Below are 18,023 nucleotides of genomic sequence, written 5' to 3'. Positions count from 1 at the left end.
TCTGCAGGAATTCTCCGAGCTTTCAATAGATATTTAAATGCACTATAAACCTCACAGAGTAGAAATGTGGAGAATTCCAAACCTGTATGACCACGGAACTCCGCTCCACACTCTCTAGAAGAGGCTGCTCTAAACCACAGTCAGGACACCTGAGGCATACCCCGCTGCAGCTTCAGCTCGAGAGCCTCTCACACCAACCATTCAGGCCAGGACCAGAATTTCTCAAGGTACTAAAGGAACACAGCATTCTGAGTACCCTCTCCACTCTGGCCAAAACAATAATGCTTCATTTTCTGTTCCCACAGTGAACAGACATGTGGATGTTTCCTGTGACACATACACGCCCCTGAAGTAGTAACTGAAGTGTGAAGTTTCCAACTTAAACATATTTACCTGCCCCGTGGATGTCCCAACTGCCATGGTCAAGGCACCATTAAATTTCAAAGCAGAGATCGTTGGTAAACTGTTTATCCTGAAAGGCAAAACATTTGTATTTCATGTATATATGGCCAAATCTCCTTCCAAATAACAAATTCATTATTAATCTTCACTTCAATTCTAATGGGGACAATCACATTTCTTAGCCTTCTGTTTAAAAGGTAATTGTAGCCAAACTTCCTTAATCAAAATGAAAAATAACCTTTACTTATACATGTAATCTACCTTTAAAAATCTGTAGATTATGTTCTTTAAAAACTGTAAGAAATATTTTCAAAGTAGCTACAAGCAAAAAAAGTTTCTGAAAATATAAAACCAATTGAAAAAGATCAGTATGACAATATCTTTCATTTTGATTAAGCCAGGATAAGGTATTTACAGAAACATGCCCTTTTTTGCTTAAGAGAAAACAGTTTTATATTCGGGCATGGGTATACCCATTTTCTTTCTTTTTTTTTTTTTTTTTTGCAGTATGCGCGCCTCTCACTGTTGTGGTCTCTCCCGTTGCGGAGCACAGGCTCTGGACGCGCAGGCTCAGCGGCCATAGCTCACAGGCCCAGCCGCTCCGCGGCACGTGGGATCTTCCCAGACCGGGGCACGAACCCGTGTCCCCTGCATCGGCAGGCAGACTCTCAACCACTGCGCCACCAGGAAAGCCCTCCATTTTCATTTTTAACGTTAGTGATGTCAAGCTAAAATAAAGACTAGTCCCCAAACGGGGACACAGAACCTGTAAAGGTAACAAAATGATGGATGTTTATGGCTCTGAATCTGGAGTATGCTTCTCACTCGGTAAGCAAGAATAAGGCTCTGAGGGGGAAAGGGTCCTAGAAGATGAGCCAGAAGCGGGCCACAGTCCTGATTTCAATACCTATTGTCTCCATAACCTTGGACCAAGACCTTCAGTCCAGGCTGCTGACTCTTGGCATCCTCAGGTCTCTTATGCCACCTAAAGCCTCAGCCTGCAACTACACTGAAGCATCCACGGGAACCTGGAGGTCTCTCGTCTGCATCACTTTCAGTCATCTACTCTTCAAAATAAACTCTGGAATCATTCCTCAGTGTGGTGACATTATTTTTCCTCATTTATTCAAACTCTTTGTTTGTTGTTTTTTTAAAATTTATTTTATTTATTTATTTTTGGCTGTGTTGGGTCTTCATTGTTGCACGCGGGCTCTCTCTAGTTGTGGCTAGCGGGGGCTACTCTTCATTGCAGTGCACAGGCTTCTCACTGCAGTGGCTTCTCTTGTTGTGGAGTACGGGTTCTAGGCGCACGGGCTTCAGTAGTTGTGGCTCACGGGCTCAGAAGTTGTGGCTCGCAGGCTCTAGAGCACAGGCTCAGTAGTTGTGGTACACAGGCTGAGTTGCTCCGCTGCATGTGGGATCTTCCTGGAACAGGGCTTGAACCCGTGTCCCCTGCACTGGCAGGCGCATTCTTAACCACTGTGCCACCAGGGAAGCCCTAGTCAAACTTTTTTGTTTCTTAATAAAATTTTGTCCCTTTCTTCAGATAGTCACTTCTTAAGCTTATCCCTCAGTATTTTACAATTGTTTTGTTGTAAATTATTTTGTTATGAGAACTGCTTTTCATTGTACCTTTCTAACTGGATATTGCTGAAAAACATCAACGCCACTGATTTTGCACATTTATTTTGTAACCAATTTACTTAACTCTCATATTAGTGTTTATAGTTTTTCAGTTAGTTCTACTGGGTTTCTTAGGCAGACAATCACATCATCTGCAAAGAACAAAAGCCTGTCCTCCGCTAGCCAAAATTTAACACGTATTTCTTTCTCTGACTGTATTGGCTCCACCTTCCAGAACTCTACCTATGTCAAATAACAGAGGTGACGGCTTATAATGTTTGTGTAGGGAAAAAATAAAGCTAAGCATAAAAAAATTAATAAATAAAATCACCTGGGGCTTCCCTGGTGGTGCAGTGGTTGAGAGTCCGCCTGCCGATGCAGGGGACGCGGGTTCGTGCCCCGGTCTGGGAAGATCCCACATGCCGTGGAGTGTCTGAGCCCGTGAGCCATGGCCGCTGAGCCTGCGCGTCCGGAGCCTGTGCTCCGCAACGGGAGAGGCCACAGCGGTGAGAGGCCCGCGTACCGCAAAAAAAAAAAAAAAAAAAAAAAAAAAAAAATCACCTGAAGCTGAATCAGCAGGCAGAGCTACTTTTAACACTTTGTAACATATGCAGATTTCGTCCCTATGACTGGACACATAAGTTCATTGTTTTCCTTATGAAAATGTGATAAAACTCTATAGGGAACTGTATGATTTGCTTTTCTACTTAACAGCATATTTGGAACATCTTTCCCTAGAAATAAATATGCTTCTGCCACATAATTCTTAAAGCCTTACGTAGGCTATTGGTCAATACTTCCTCATCCGTAAAATAAATACAAAACAGTACCTGCATCAAAGACTGTTGTTGTTTTATTAAATAAGTTAATATATGTAGAGAACTTAGAACACTACCTGGCAAATAGAAAGTACTGTTAGCTATTATTTCTACCAAGCTGTATTTTGATTTGATATCCCGGGCTCTTTCTGACATCTTAGTATTATTATAATGGGATTAACACCTTGGGCTATGGAAGGTGGGAGAATGTGCACTCTGTACACGTAGGTAGACCTTTAAATTGATGTTACCTTTTCCTGTCAGGCAATTTAGCAATGGGTACCAAAAGCCTTAAAGAACATGTATGCTGTTCAAGCTCTTGATATTTTCCCAGGAAATAATCATAAAACTGTAAATAGATGTGTACTAGTGAAAAACTATAAGCATCCTTCACGAACCAAGAGTGGTCTGTTACTTAAATTAGACCTACCTGTATATATGCAGAAGTCATTTTTACTTTCTTCCGTGCATTTTTGAAACTGCTTAGTATCTTTTTAGATTAAGTACACATCATCTTTACAAAATGAAAAAAAAAATTTAATAAATAAAATAACCTCCATCATGACAGCTGAAAAATGCCTCACCCCTAAGGACAAAAGAGGCCACCAAAAATATTTGTGAATCAATATTCTAACAAAAAAAGAAAGACTACTCCCATGTTTCTAGAGACCACAGTTAAGATTATTTTTTAACATCCCTTCCTTAAATTTTGTATAATGGTACGTCTATTGTAGTCATTAAAGTAGAAATAACCTTAAGACATACTGCAAATAACTCCTGCTGGCCTGTTTTCTTAAATGACTTTTCAAGATTAAACAATTAATGACAGAGTTTGTACACAAGTCTCTTTATTCTAATCCAAACACAAGTTAATGCTTAAGGGTAAGAGAAAATTAACCTCTTTGCTTCCTATAGAGTGAGTAAATATCTTTCACGTAAACCTGATTTTCTGCTTTCTAAAAATAAACAAGTTTCTGATTCATTTTCTTTCATACCTATTTGATGAATACTAATAAGCATTTTCTGTTGCTTTATTCTATTAACAAATGTAGAGACTCATAATTCAGTAATATGCACATTAATGTTTTTTCTGTATGTGCACATTTCACAATAAAAGTGTCTAAGTAACTCCAAAACAAAATGAAAAATCAAATGTAGAATGAGTTTCCGTTTTTAGACTGTTTAATACACTGTACTTACCGTGACTAATGAAGTTACTCATCACTTTAATAAAACTCAGTAACAATACTCAGGAAAAAAATTTCCTACACTCACTTTCAATGTCATAATTAAAAGATGGAAAAAATTTTTTCTTTACTTATGACAGAGGGAAAAATGTATACATTAGAAACAGACATCTTTCCATTCAGTGATTCTTAGCTTTTTTTTCTAGGTCAAGAATGCTTTTTTACAAAGCTGAGTTTTTCAAAAGAAAGAACTATATTTCTTCTCTCCCCCAGAAAAATGCAAATCACACAAAATTCTACAATAAATTTAGAGTTAGTCTCTCTCAGCCCACCCATCTAACACTCCACCTCCTATGTGACATGACTGTGGATAAATGTCTCATCAACTGAAAGACAAAGTAAAATGACATTTCCATGAATAACAAGACCCCAGAGAAAGGGCATTCCCAAGCTGATTATAGCAACTAATCCCATATCAAGGATCTGACAAAGAGAGTGATAATCTGCATGTGTTAATATGAGCACAGAAAAATGTCTGAAGGGAATTCCCTGGCGGTCCAGTGGTTAGGACTCGGAACTTTCACTGCCGGGGGCCCGGGTTCGATCCCTGGTGGGTGCAGTAAGATCCCGCAAGCCATGCGTCAAGGCCAAAAAAAAAAAAATGTCTGAAAACATATGTACCAAGCAGTATAACAGTAAGTACTCTTGTGAGTGGGAAAAGGACAGGGGGCTTATAGGTATTACTTAATTCAAGCTTTAGAGGTTTTCATCCCCCAACTGTGATTTACTTTTCCAATTATTTTAAGTGTTGGAATGGCCAAACAGGAACAAGAAAATATCAAAAACATTGCTTCCCTCTACATTAGAATTCAAAGCACATATTTTTGTTTGTTAAATGGAGTGGTAGACTCCTGGTTCCACCACCAAATCCTACAGAATGGGAAATACAAATTCCTGCAGTGTATTTGTTTTAACAAAATTCCACAGCAACTATATAAACAAGGAATTCCATCTGGCTTCCCCACTTAGTGACCTTTCACAGGAAAGGATTTCTACATAAAACAATCACAAAACCACAACCTCAGATAAACGTGTTTTAAGAGTGTCATCCTTTAGCAACTGATTTTATTTAGTGTTGATACGTTTGTTTAAATCAGAAGCTGATGAGAATTTAAACTGCGACTTCACTCTCACTTACTCTGAATCAGCTGTGACACTACTTAAGGCGCAATCTAACAGGCCAACTCTGCCACGCGTCCTCGGGTCCCAGCACTCCACTCGGCCCTAAACAAATAAAACACAGTCATTTTAAATACTAGAAAATTTTTAGACAAATACCAAAAAAAAAGCCTCATTAACACTGATTATCTCGTGGGGAATAAGAATTTAACTTTTTCTGTATGCAAAAAATTATAAGACACTGATGAAAGAAATTAAAGATGATACAAATAGATGGAGAGATATACCATGTTCTTGGATTGGAAGAATCAACATTGTGAAAATGACTCTACTACCCAAAGCAATCTACAGATTCAATGCAATCCCTATCAAACTACCACTGGCATTTTTCACAGAACTAGAACAAAAAATTTCACAATTTATATGGAAACACCAAAGACCCCGAATATCCAAAGCAATCTTGAGAACGAAAAACGGAGCTGGAGGAATCAGGCTCCCTGACTTCAGACTATACTACAAAGCTACAGTAATCAAGACAGTATGGTACTGGCACAAAAACAGAAATATAGATCAATGGAACAGGATAGAAAGCCCAGAGATAAACCCACGCACATATGGTCACCTTATCTTTGATAAAGGAGGCAGGAATGTACAGTGGAGAAAGGACAGCCTCTTCAATAAGTGGTGCTGGGAAAACTGGACAGGTACATGTAAAAGTATGAGATTAGATCACTCCCTAACACCATACACAAAAATAAGCTCAAAATGGATTAAAGGCCTAAATGTATGGCCAGAAACTATCAAACTCTTCGAGGAAAACATAGGCAGAACACTCTGACATAAATCACAGCAAGATCCTTTTTGAGCCACCTCCTAGAGAAATGGAAATAAAAACAAAAATAAACAAATGGGACCTAATGAAACTGCAAAGCTTTTGCACAGCCAAGGAAACCATACACAAGACCAAAAGACAACCCTCAGAATGGGAGAAAATATTTGCAAATGAAGCAACTGACAAAGGATTAATCTCCAAAATTTATAAGCAGCTCATGCAGCTCAATAACAAAAAAACAAACAACCCAATCCAAAAATGGGCAGAAGATCTAAATAGACATTTCTCCAAAGAAGATATACAGACTGCCAACAAACACATGAAAGAATGCTCAACATCATTAATCATTAGGGAAATACAAATCAAAACTACAATGAGATATCATCTCACACCAGTCAGAAGGGCAATCATCAAAAAATCTAGAAACAATAAATGCTGGAGAGGGTGTGGAGAAAAGGGAACACTCTTGCACTCCTGGTGAATGTGAATTGATACAGCCACTACGGAGAACAGTATGGAGGTTCCTTAAAAAACTACAAATAGAACTACCATATGACCCAGCAATCCCACTACTGGGCATATACCCTGAGAAAACCAGAATTCAAAAAGAATCATGTACCACAATGTTCACTGCAGCTCTATTTACAATAGCAGGAGATGGAAACAACCTAAGTGTCCATCATCGGATGAATGGATAAAGAAGATGTGGCACATATATACAATGGAATATTACTCAGCCATAAAAGGAAACGAAATCGAGCTATTTGTAATGAGGTGGATGGACCTAGAATCTGTCATACAGAGTGAAGTAAGTCAGAAAGAGAAAGACAAATACCGTATGCTAACACATATATATGGAATTTAAGGAAAAAAAATGTCATGAAGAACCTAGGGGTAAGACAGGAATAAAGACACAGACCTACTAGAGAATGGACTTGAGGATACGGGGAGGGGGAAGGGTAAGCTGTGACAAAGTGAGAGAGTGGCATGGACATATATACACTACCAAACGTAAAATAGATAGCTAGTGGGAAGCAGCCGCATAGCACAGGGAGATCAGTTTGGTGCTTTGTGACCACCTAGAGGGGTGGGATAGGGAGGGTGGGAGGGAGGTAGATGCAAGAAGGAAGAGATATGGGAACATATGTATATGTATAGCTGATTCACTTTGTTATAAAGCAGAAATTAACACACCATTGTAAAGCAATTATACTCCAATAAAGATGTTTAAAAAAAAAGAATTTAACTTTTTCAAACTTTTTACCTATATCATTTTTAGTACTGTTAAATGTTTTATCATTAGCTGCATTTCTTTTATAATTTAAAAGAAGAAAAGAAGGATGGTTAGGAAAAACAAGTGCAAAATGTGCTGCATGATCCTTGAATGGACCCTAATTTGGTTGGTGTGGTAGCGGGGAGAGGAGTTACGAAAGACATTTTGGTATAACTGGGAAAACATAAATTTGTAAATATTATTGTATCCATGATAAAAGTTTAATATATGTACTACAATAACTATCACAGAAGAAATCAAAATCCAACATATAATGTAAAAATTAGGACTTCCCTGGTGGCGCAGTGATTAAGAATCCGCCTGCCAATGCAGGGCACACGAGTTCAAGCCCTGGTCCGGAAAGATCACACGTGCCGCAGAGCAACTAAGCCTGTGGGCCACAACTCCTGAGCCTGCACTCTAGAGCCCGCGAGCCACAACTACTGAACCCACATGCCACAACTACTGAAGCCCAAGCGCCTAGAGCCTGTGCTCCGCAACAAAGAGAAGCCACTGCGATAAGAAGCCTGCTCACCCCAATGAAGAGTAGCCCCCGCTACTCTTGCAGCTAGAGAAAGCCCGCATACAGCAACAAAGACTCAATGCAGCCAAAAATACATAAAGAAATAAATTTATTTTTTTAAAAATTAATGTAAAATGCATTTTAAAGTCTGGTCTGACTATGCATATCAAATTTCAAGCCCCCAGTAATCAAGGTACCCAAGGAATTTCAGGAACCCAGCCTTTGGTCTGGGGGGTTCTGCTCTCCCTTCAACAAGTCTCAGGGCTGGTCTTAAAACAGCTGGTGAGGGATTCCCTGGTGGCACAGTGGTTGAGAGTCCACCTGCCGATGCAGGGGACACGGGTTCGTGCCCTGGTCCGGGAAGATCCCACATGCCGCGGAGCGGCTGGGCCCATGAACCATGGCTGCTGAGCCTGTGCATCTGGAGCCTGTGCTCCGCAACGGGAGAGGCCACAACAGTGAGAGGCCCGCGTACCGCAAAGAAACAAAAACAAATAAACAAACAAAAAAACAGCTGGTGAAAGAGCAACCTGCTCTAATACATGACTTCTCTTACAGAGCACGCTTCCTGATTTCTAGCCTAACTTGCTCTGTAAGGACTCTATTCAAATAAACAATTTTTTCAAGAAAATTATTTGAAAACTTCCCCTTGGTAATCTCAAGAAAAGTAATTAGCAAGATAATGCTTCACTGGCCTCACTTAGGCTTAATAGTATTATAACACTGTCAACATAGTTTTATATGTTTCCATTAAATCAACCTCATGTGTTCCATTTCAAATTTTAACCTTTCAACATAAAAATAATTTCAGTAAAGAAACCTAAATTTCATCCAGATGGATTGGTTTAATAAACTACAGTACATTCAAACAATGGAATCCTATCCATCAGTTTAAAAAAATTACTTTAGGGGCTTCCCTGGTCACGCAGTGGTTAAGAATCCACCTGCCAATGCAGGAGACTCGGGTTCGAGCCCTGGTCCAGGAAGATCCCACATGCCGCGGAGCAACCAAGCCCGTGAGCCACAACTACTGAAGCCCATGCGCCTAGAGCCCGTGCTTCACAGCAAGAGAAGCCACTGAAATGAGAAGCCCGTGCACCGCCATGAAGAGTAGCCCCTGCTCGCCGCAACTATAGAAAGCCCGCGCGCAGCAACAAAGACCGAATGCAGACAAAAATAAATAAATTAATTTTTAAAAAATTACTTTAGCTTTATAAGTAATTACAAGTACCAATGTATAAAGACATACATTATATACCATTACATTAAAAAAAAAAGCAAATGAAGAACCATGGTATAATTTCAATTTTGTGAAAAACTTTTAAAACCATATTACTAACACATATGCATACCTGCACATACACAGAGAAACAAAAAAGAAAGGAGAATACTGCAAGCCATTAGAGTTACCTCGGGTGTACGAGGATTTGGTAACTGGAAAGCACAGAAGGGTACTTTTTTAATAATACATTTTTGACATTTTTACCTTTTTTTATTATGAGTATTTAACAATGTTGTAATTAAAAAATGCAAATCTAGAAAAACTACTGGTAAGCATGAAGGACACTGATTGAAAGGTGCTGTAGTTTAAAATGAAAATGTTGTGCATTTATCAAATGCTACTATAGAGGATGTCCAAATCACAACCCCATATACCTTTCCAGTTTATAATGTTTTCAAATAGGTTCTTTCATGTGATTCTCACCAGCACAGCACCTCTATACAGTTGCCAAGGTAAGTATTATCATCTCCATTTCACTGATGAGAAAAACAAGCCTCAGGGAAAGTCAGTCATAAAACTATCAAGCAGCAGAGAGCTGGGACTGCCTCCTGTTAAGAACAAGGGTGGCAATCATACTGGAGCTGGCAATCCAGCAGCGACTTCAGGTCTCACCCCCGACGATGATGGCCCTCGCAGACCAAATCAATGCACAAGGGGCACAGTCTGCAACAACGGCACAGCTGTATCTCTGTGGAATGTGACCCACGGTCCATACGAAAAGCAAACCAGTGGCCTGTGGCTTCATCAGCACCCTGCTCTTAGGAACCAAGCAACGCTGTCTTTAAATAAAACTCCATTCGTTATCAAATATAGAGCAAATGTTCTAAAAAATAAAGTCAACGTACGCTTACCTCTATTGTTCCTGCGGCAAATAAGCCATGCACTGAATTTACGTCACAAACATTATTCTCCCTAAAATAGTAAAGCGATAAGGGAGTTTTAGCATCTACTTTTGCAGGGGGCGGGGACGACAGACACTCAATAAACTTTCTAAACAAACAGTAAACGCAATGCTGTGCGTAAGGTGGCAGCAGATTCTCTCGCTCATCTGCGTAGGCGAAGCACCGAGGCAGCGAAGGGGCCAGTGCATCGTACACAGTCCCCGCAGTGTCAGACCCCAGGGTGACACTCTGTCCGCCAGGGGACGAGACAAGGAAGGGCCTTCTTCGAAAACACTACTCCACCATCGCGAGAACACATTTCCCAATATGTTTTCTCCCAAAGCAAAAAGAACGCAGGCTATCACGACGCCAATCCTGAGACTTGACCAGCTTGTTGAGTACACTGATCTAGGCTCGTTCTCTTTTTCTGAAAAATGGTATTCATCAATCTCATATGGTTGTTGTGAGGATTAAATGAAAAAACTACATGTTCAGCACAACGTCTAGAGTTTACAAGACAATAAATAAAAGTTGTTATTATAAACAGGAAATTCTGCAACTAAAGAGCATATAACTTTTTATTATTCAAGGATGCATCATGACATTACTATAATTTCTTTTTAAAGAAAATAAGAGTATTTCAAATCAATGTGGAAAAGAAACCCAGAGTTTACCTGGTTTTTATCACTACCTGTTCTTCCAACCTTTAAAAATCCCCTTCAAAGCAATAAGGAAAATCCAACAAGCTCATTATATACATAGGTGAGAAGTAATCCAGCTTCCACTCTATACTAGCTGTGTGAACTTAAACAAGCTACTTACCCTCTCTGAGTCTCAGCTGCCCTAGCTGTAAAATGGAGATAACAATAGTACCTATACTGTAAAAATATGTTATAAGTTTCAAATGGGTGAATACATATAAAATCCTGAATAATGCTTGGCGCACAGTAAGTGCTTTCACTACTGTTGTTGTTACTATTGCTCAGTATTAATACTATTATGACACATTCATTCCTAAAGGATTTCTCTATGAATAAAACGAAAGTACAGACCATAACATATGATGAAAAGAAAATGTGAAAAACTCTTAAATGTCTGCCAGCAAAAGCATAACAAAATAAAATAAAAAAACAGTACTCCAAGTTACTTCAAAATTTCTCTATAAAAGAAAATACCACAAAACTAAATCACGAATGAAAATTTAAAGAACACAGGAAAAAACAGCAACTGAATTTCTGGAGTGAGTTAAAAACTCTTCACATATATTTAAAAAAATTTTTTTTTAATTTTACAACATCCCCAGGTCTTCTAGTGAATTTTTTGTGTGGGAAAAAATTTAATGTTACGCTTTTACCTAAGCTGCCCAGAGCTCTGCTCACAGGCAACACGTGTCATTTGACAACAAATTGGGCGTCTGGCTTCATCTCCTGGCCAAAATAAATACAGCAGGATTCTTATAACAAAACACTCACGCAGCATCAGTCTGTAGAGGATTCAGGAACCGTCCTTGTTCCAAGTTCAATCTGTAAACTTCAGGGCTGCCAAACAATGAATAAAGTGAAAAATCCAGGAAACTACAATGAACGTTTCTTCAAGTAAATATAATTTTTAGAAACATGGATCTGTCACAAAGCGTCACTTCCCTTTGTAAAACTGACACAAAAATGCATTCTAACCCTAAAAGATAACCACCTTACTTGTAAGTTTGTTCATGCATAAAAGTGATTTAAACGACCCATGTGCCAAGGAAATATTATGAAGTCATTAAGTAGGATATTATTTACAAATAACACGGAGAATACAAGATCCAAAATGTATCTATAAGTGTATGTATATAAGACTACAATGAAATAACACTAAAATACTAATAAGGGTTTCCTCTGAGTGGCACAATTATGGGTGATCTTTTTTCTTCTTTATTCTTTTTTATATTTCCCCAATTTTCTAAAATGGATATGACTTATTTTTATAATCATAAAGAAGGTAGCATTTAAGAATAAAAGTTTTAAAATGCACGCAAGGGGGCTAAGATACTGACTCCACACCACTGCTACACTACTGGGCCACCACGTCTCTCTAGATTTAGAGCACCACGCTAATGGAAGTCAAGGATGTGATCCCTAAATGAGCCAGTCACTTTGGAACTACACTCTTGGAGCAACCATAAGGCAGGGATAATGTCTTATCCTTCTTTTAATCCCTCTCCTCAATTTTAAGAACAGAAGTTGCTTGGGGAGGTGGAAAGGAGAAAACAAAGGGTGATTAGACCCCAATACCTTGCGCCAACAAAGTACAAGTCACAGGATGGATAATGGTAAGAAAAATCTCTCCCGAACTTTGGTATTCTGGTTTTGTAGTAGAAACCTGATTGTGAATGAAATTCAATGTATCTATCATTATGCAGGAAGACAATCTGAAAATGAAACAAGAAAATTAGTTTGCTTAGGTTAAAGTATTTATTTCATCATCATCACTGAAACCGGCAAAGCAAGAAAATCTCTGATCTCTCATCCTCCTCCTTGCTCTCTGTAAACGCACGTGTATAAACACAACTCGCCACGACGGTTAAGAAATGTGTTTGAGAATCAAACCTCTCCATTAGTTACTTAATGCGTTCCTGCATCTTAGATAGGTTTTTGGCAAACTTTACCTTCTAACTGAAAGACTTAATACGAATGCCCTTCACCTATCTGGCGCCAGCACTCTGTAACGTAGAGCACTGCTCAGTAACCTCAGTGAGTCATTTCCTATTTCACTTAAGAACACGCTTTAGTAATCTCACTATTATCACACGGAGTTTGATAGGCTCCTTGTATAAATTTAACTTTAACGTATTACAAAGGTATCTTAAAAATCTGCAGATGGTATTGAAAAGCAAATTTATCAAGATCTAGAGAAAATATACTATAAAATTACAAGTCCCAAAACGTACGATAAACGGCTACCACAGGCAAAAGGATAAACTGTACCCCATAGTTTCCAGAACTGAAGACAACACAGAAAGCATATCAGCTCTGAAAATTCAATTTTCCTTCATGATGACATCTCTCAAAGGTTTTCATTTTAAACTGAATAAGGCACTTTTACTGACAACCTTGTAACTGTTGAAAATTACCACAAGAGTTGAAAGATGCACTAATGGCACCAAAAAAGAAAGAAAAGGAAACATAAATATATTAGCTGTGTCTCGAGCTGTTTCAGTATATGCACAACCACGTATTTGCAGGGTTAAGAAAATTAAACATACAACACTGCTGCTGTACTTTTCACATACGAATAAGGAAACGAAAATAATAAATGCAATAATGAAAATCACACATCTAGAACACAGGATGGTCTAAAAAGATGACTGCTACCAATTCTTAAAAATATAGCTAAGGTTTCATTCATACATGCTATGGCAAACTTATTTCGATATTAGACTGGCCGAAGGCTATCTCTATCCCAGTTGTCACATACATGTGACAAACTAAGTATATATTAATAGAAAACAATAGGTTTTATTTTACTATACAGCCATTTTAAATTTAACAATGGAAACATCATAAAAACACTTATCATAAAAACAAATCCCACTCATTCATTTCCTGAGGACAGGCAGGATAAACCAACACTACAAAGCATACCTTTGAATAGTCATCAGACAAAGTTTCAAAGGTGACAACTGAAAAATAAGAAATAGGAAAAACACAATTATCAGTCCACTTCTTTAATAAAAATACAAATTTGATGCAGAGATTCTAACCCAACACACATACTGTATACAAATGCTGGGTTTCTCTTCCCTTTTTCCACCTACGTAACGCAAGAACAAAGTTTCCATGCTATGTTGCCCCCAAACACCAAATGGAAAATTAAAAGCTTTATAGTTTCTTTATACAGATCAGCTAGATTTTCTACAGAACTGAAGCAAATTAAATAATAAATTTACAAAACATAATGACTTCTAAATTTTGTCACGGTTTTTCTGAGATGTTCAAAGTAAAACAACAAACATTGAAAACTCAAAACCTTTTGCTTTAAAAAAGGTAACAGTAACTTTTTACTCATTCATAGCATACCTGCTAAATGAAAATAGAGCACGAAAACAGTTATTATTAGCAGCGCACGGAGTTTGTACTGGTTTCAAACGGAAGACAGTGAAACAGGTTAAGAGAATACATACCCATTAACTCCTCCCTCAACCTCAAACATGGGGCCACCTGACAAAAACACCTGAACTCTCCCATTTCAACCTGCGCCCTGTGCCAGGCAGAATTCTAAGAATGACCCCGCTGACCTTCCCCCCAGGGCAGTCCCCTCCTCTGGAGAGTGTGGGTGGACGCTATCCATGTGAGGAGACACCGCTCTTGTGATTACATCACGTTCTATGGCAAAGGAAAGATTTATAATCACACGAGCCCTTTCAAAGCAGTTTTCTCCAGCTGGCGGCAGAAGGGGTAGTCAGAGAGATTCAGAGCACGAGAAGGATCCGATGAGCTGCTGCTGGCTTGAAGGAGGAGGGGACCAAGTGAGGAGGAATGCAGGGGTCTCTAGAAGCTGAGCATGCCCCCAGGCTGACCGCCAGCAGCAGAGGGGTCCCTAGCCCTACAACCAAAACAAACTGCATTCTGCCGACATCCTGTAAGTTTGAAAAGGGGTCTTGCCCAGGGCCTCTGGAAGAGTCCCACCTGGCTGACACCTTGAGGTCAGCCCTGAGCACAGAACACAGAAAAGCCTGGACGGACTTTACCTACAGAGCTATGAGCTAATAAATGAATCTTTTTAAGCTGCCGCGTTTATTGCAATTTGTTACACAGCACAGAAAACTGATACACAACCCATGCCCATTTTAAAAAACAGAAAAGCAGCCAAAAATAAAAACTATTTTTATGAATTCAAATAGAACCTCTTACTTACCTTCTGAATCTAAACACCTTTCAAACTTCAAGGATAATTGATAGGTGTCATAACATCGAACTCGAGGTTTGTATGTTCCTATAAAAAAATTTAACGTGATGTAAAATCTAAAGGACATACTTTTCATTATCAATATCCTGCAGCTATGTTGAGTATACTTTTTGTTTAGAGGTAAGCAAGATTCATTATAAGCATATCAAACAAGAAGAATTTAAAAGCAGCCCTCTCCTAAAATGGACGGCTAGTGGGAAGCTGCTGCACAGCACAGGGAGATCAGCTCGATGCTTTGTGACGATCTAGAGGGGTGGGATAAGGAGGGTGGGAGGGAGGCTCAAGAGGGAGGGGATGTGGGGATATATGAATACATATAGCTGATTCAGTTTGTTGTACAGCAGAAACTAACACAACACTGTAAAGCAATTATACTCCAATAAAGATATTAAAAAAAAAAAAAGCCCTCTCCAACATCCCAAGGGAAAAATGAACAAATGATATAAACAAGCAAGACACGGAAAATGCATACACCTGTGTATGAAATACAAATAACTAATCAACTTCACAAATAATCTAACAAAGTAGATTTTTAAAAAATTAGTTTTGTCAATATTTATAAAATAGATAAATAATAAGAACCTGCTGTATGAAAAATAAAATTCAAAAATTCAAACAAAATTCAAAAAAATTAGTTTTTGTCTATCAAATGGCAAAGATGAAAAACTGGTTAGTATCTGCATTGAGGTTGATGTTCAAAAAAAGTTCTCTCATACTTTGGTGATAAGTATAAATTATTAGAAATTCTTTGGAGGACAATCTGGCAATATCTGTAAAACATGTGATACTCATACACCTTATATCTGTATTTCAACTTATACAAATTTATTCTACAGAAACACACCCATAAGCGCACCAAAGACATGAAGAATGTTCATCGCAGCATTATTTACTGATGGCCAAAAATTGAAAGCAAATTAAATGTCCACAGATAGGGAAACGATTAAATAAATGATGGTAAATCATTATAGAGTTTATAAAGAGGATGACGCAGACCTGTGAGTCCTGACATGGAAAGCTGCCAAACATACTACAAAGTGAAAGGGAGAGTGAGTACAGCGGGTGCAGTGAGGGCTGCAGAGTGGCGCTTATACTGTGATCCGGCTTTTGTAAAACTCAACAATGACAGTGTCAGTACTCTGTACAGAAAGAAGATGGAGGAATAAGCACAGTGATATCTTGTGTATTTTAGTGCAATCTTAGGGCCTTTCACATTTTATCTTATGTATTTCTATAATGTTTGCATTTTTTATAAGTTTATCATGAAAAGAAAAAGACTGACTTTTAAAACCACTAAGGATATTTTTGAAAGAAAGGAATGAAGTAGTCCTATGTTTTCTGGCATGGATCAAAGCCCAAGATCTCATTTAAAAACAGTATATAGTATAGAATACATACACACACATACTCTATATACAATATATGTGTTATATATAAACTATAATTATAATTTAGATTCTGACCATAAAACTGGACGCTAAAAAATGTAGATAGTGTTAGTAATGAGACAACCATTGACACAGAACAAAAGAGACTAGCACATGGATGTATAAAAGTTGTCAAATAAGAAAGTGGTTGGAAAAGAGATATAGATGGATAATGTGAAGCCAACAAAACAAGTTAAGTGGACAATACCCAGGATAGATGTAGCAAAATTACAACCATAAAAAGGTTGGGTAATGCTGTTCTAACTTGTAATATATTAAAAGTTCCCTATATTTGTTGACTTTTTGATACTGATGAATACTGCTAACATAAAATCTTAGTGACATAAAAAATACTAGTACATGATAGAGAAAATCATTACGATAAAAATGACCTTTCCTGGAACCATCATTCATCGCTGGTGGGAGCGCAAAATGATCTGACTGCTCTGGAAAACCATCTGGCAGTTTCTCATCAAACTAAATATATACCTACCCTCCGACCCAGCAATGTCCTCAAAACAGACTTAGACAAGACGGTTCATAATGCTTTACCAATAACAGTCGAAGAATGAAAATAGCCCAGGTGTCCACCAAATGAAGAATAAATTAACAAAGTGTGGCATATTCCTATAAGGAAATACCGTTTGCTAATAAAGAAAGAACACATTACTGACACATATAATGACATGAATGAATCTGAAATATGAAGTCCTACATGAAATAAGTCTTACACAAAAAAAATACATAGTGTATGACTGCATTTACATGAAGTCATTTAAAACAGGCTACACTTGTCTGTGGTGAAAAAGTCAATCACAGCAGCGGCTGGCTACACATGAGTGGGAGCAGGGATTGACTGCGGGGGGCATGACGGAATGCTCTGGATGAAAGAATGTTTTGTATCTTGGCAGGGGTTTGGGCTACACAGGCGTATGCATTTGTCCAAACTCATCAATGTACTTATCCAAATTTATCTTTTAAAAAAAAAGCAATAAACGAATACTGAACTCTAGTTAATGATGTACACACTGAGGTATTTAGGGGTGAAGTATACTAATACCTGCAACTTACTCTGAAATGTATCAAAAAACAGGATGGATTGATGGATGGCAGAAAGATGGGTAGACAGATACGTGATAAAGCAAATACAGTAAACTACTGAAGAATCTAGGTGACAGGCTGTTCACTGTACAGTTTTTCAATATTTCTATATGTTTGAAATTTTTTAATAATAAAATGTCAGGGTAATTTTTAAAAAGTGACCTTTCCCATCGTAACATTTCCTGCTACGAAGTATATGTAAATCATAACCAAAAAGATGCTTACCGGTTGCTAAAATATACTGTCCATCTTTTGATACCTTAATAGTGGTACAAACAGTAGGCATTTCAAAATCCTGAATAAGTTCAATTCTCCTACGGACATCTACAAAGAAAGAAGATAAATAACTGGTTTAACCGCCATGTGCTTACTCTTGTGTCCAGGAAGACAGTATTCAGAGCGGGGTCACTACCAACGGCAACGTCCCAGTGCCTCCCAGCCTCGGGAAGGCGCACGGACACAGCCCCGCCCATGACACAGCAAGCTTTTCTCTTAGCTCACACCTTATTTTTCTAAACTAAGTATTTTATCTTTATTTTTCAAAA

General features: G+C 38.3%; 1 protein-coding gene across 2 annotated transcripts in view; it reads right to left on the bottom strand.

The window, feature by feature from the left end:
* The window catches only part of NOL10 (nucleolar protein 10), an 87,551-nt gene that overhangs the window by 63,718 nt on the left and 5,810 nt on the right, over positions 1–18,023 (bottom strand). Inside the window, exons 3-10 of one of the 2 annotated variants that reach the window (XM_004274885.4) lie at positions 17,704–17,802; positions 14,900–14,977; positions 13,627–13,664; positions 12,277–12,413; positions 11,473–11,538; positions 9,971–10,031; positions 5,229–5,314; positions 394–472 (exon numbers count right to left, since the gene is read on the bottom strand). In XM_004274885.4, the coding sequence (XP_004274933.1) occupies positions 394–472; positions 5,229–5,314; positions 9,971–10,031; positions 11,473–11,538; positions 12,277–12,413; positions 13,627–13,664; positions 14,900–14,977; positions 17,704–17,802 (644 nt within the window). The remainder of the gene's footprint in view (positions 1–393; positions 473–5,228; positions 5,315–9,970; positions 10,032–11,472; positions 11,539–12,276; positions 12,414–13,626; positions 13,665–14,899; positions 14,978–17,703; positions 17,803–18,023) is intronic. The other variant, XM_033437442.2, reaches the window with a different exon arrangement.

This window comes from Orcinus orca, chromosome 13 (assembly GCF_937001465.1).
Source record: "Orcinus orca chromosome 13, mOrcOrc1.1, whole genome shotgun sequence".
NCBI lineage: Eukaryota > Metazoa > Chordata > Mammalia > Artiodactyla > Delphinidae > Orcinus > Orcinus orca.
This window is presented reverse-complemented; position numbering and strand designations above follow the sequence as displayed.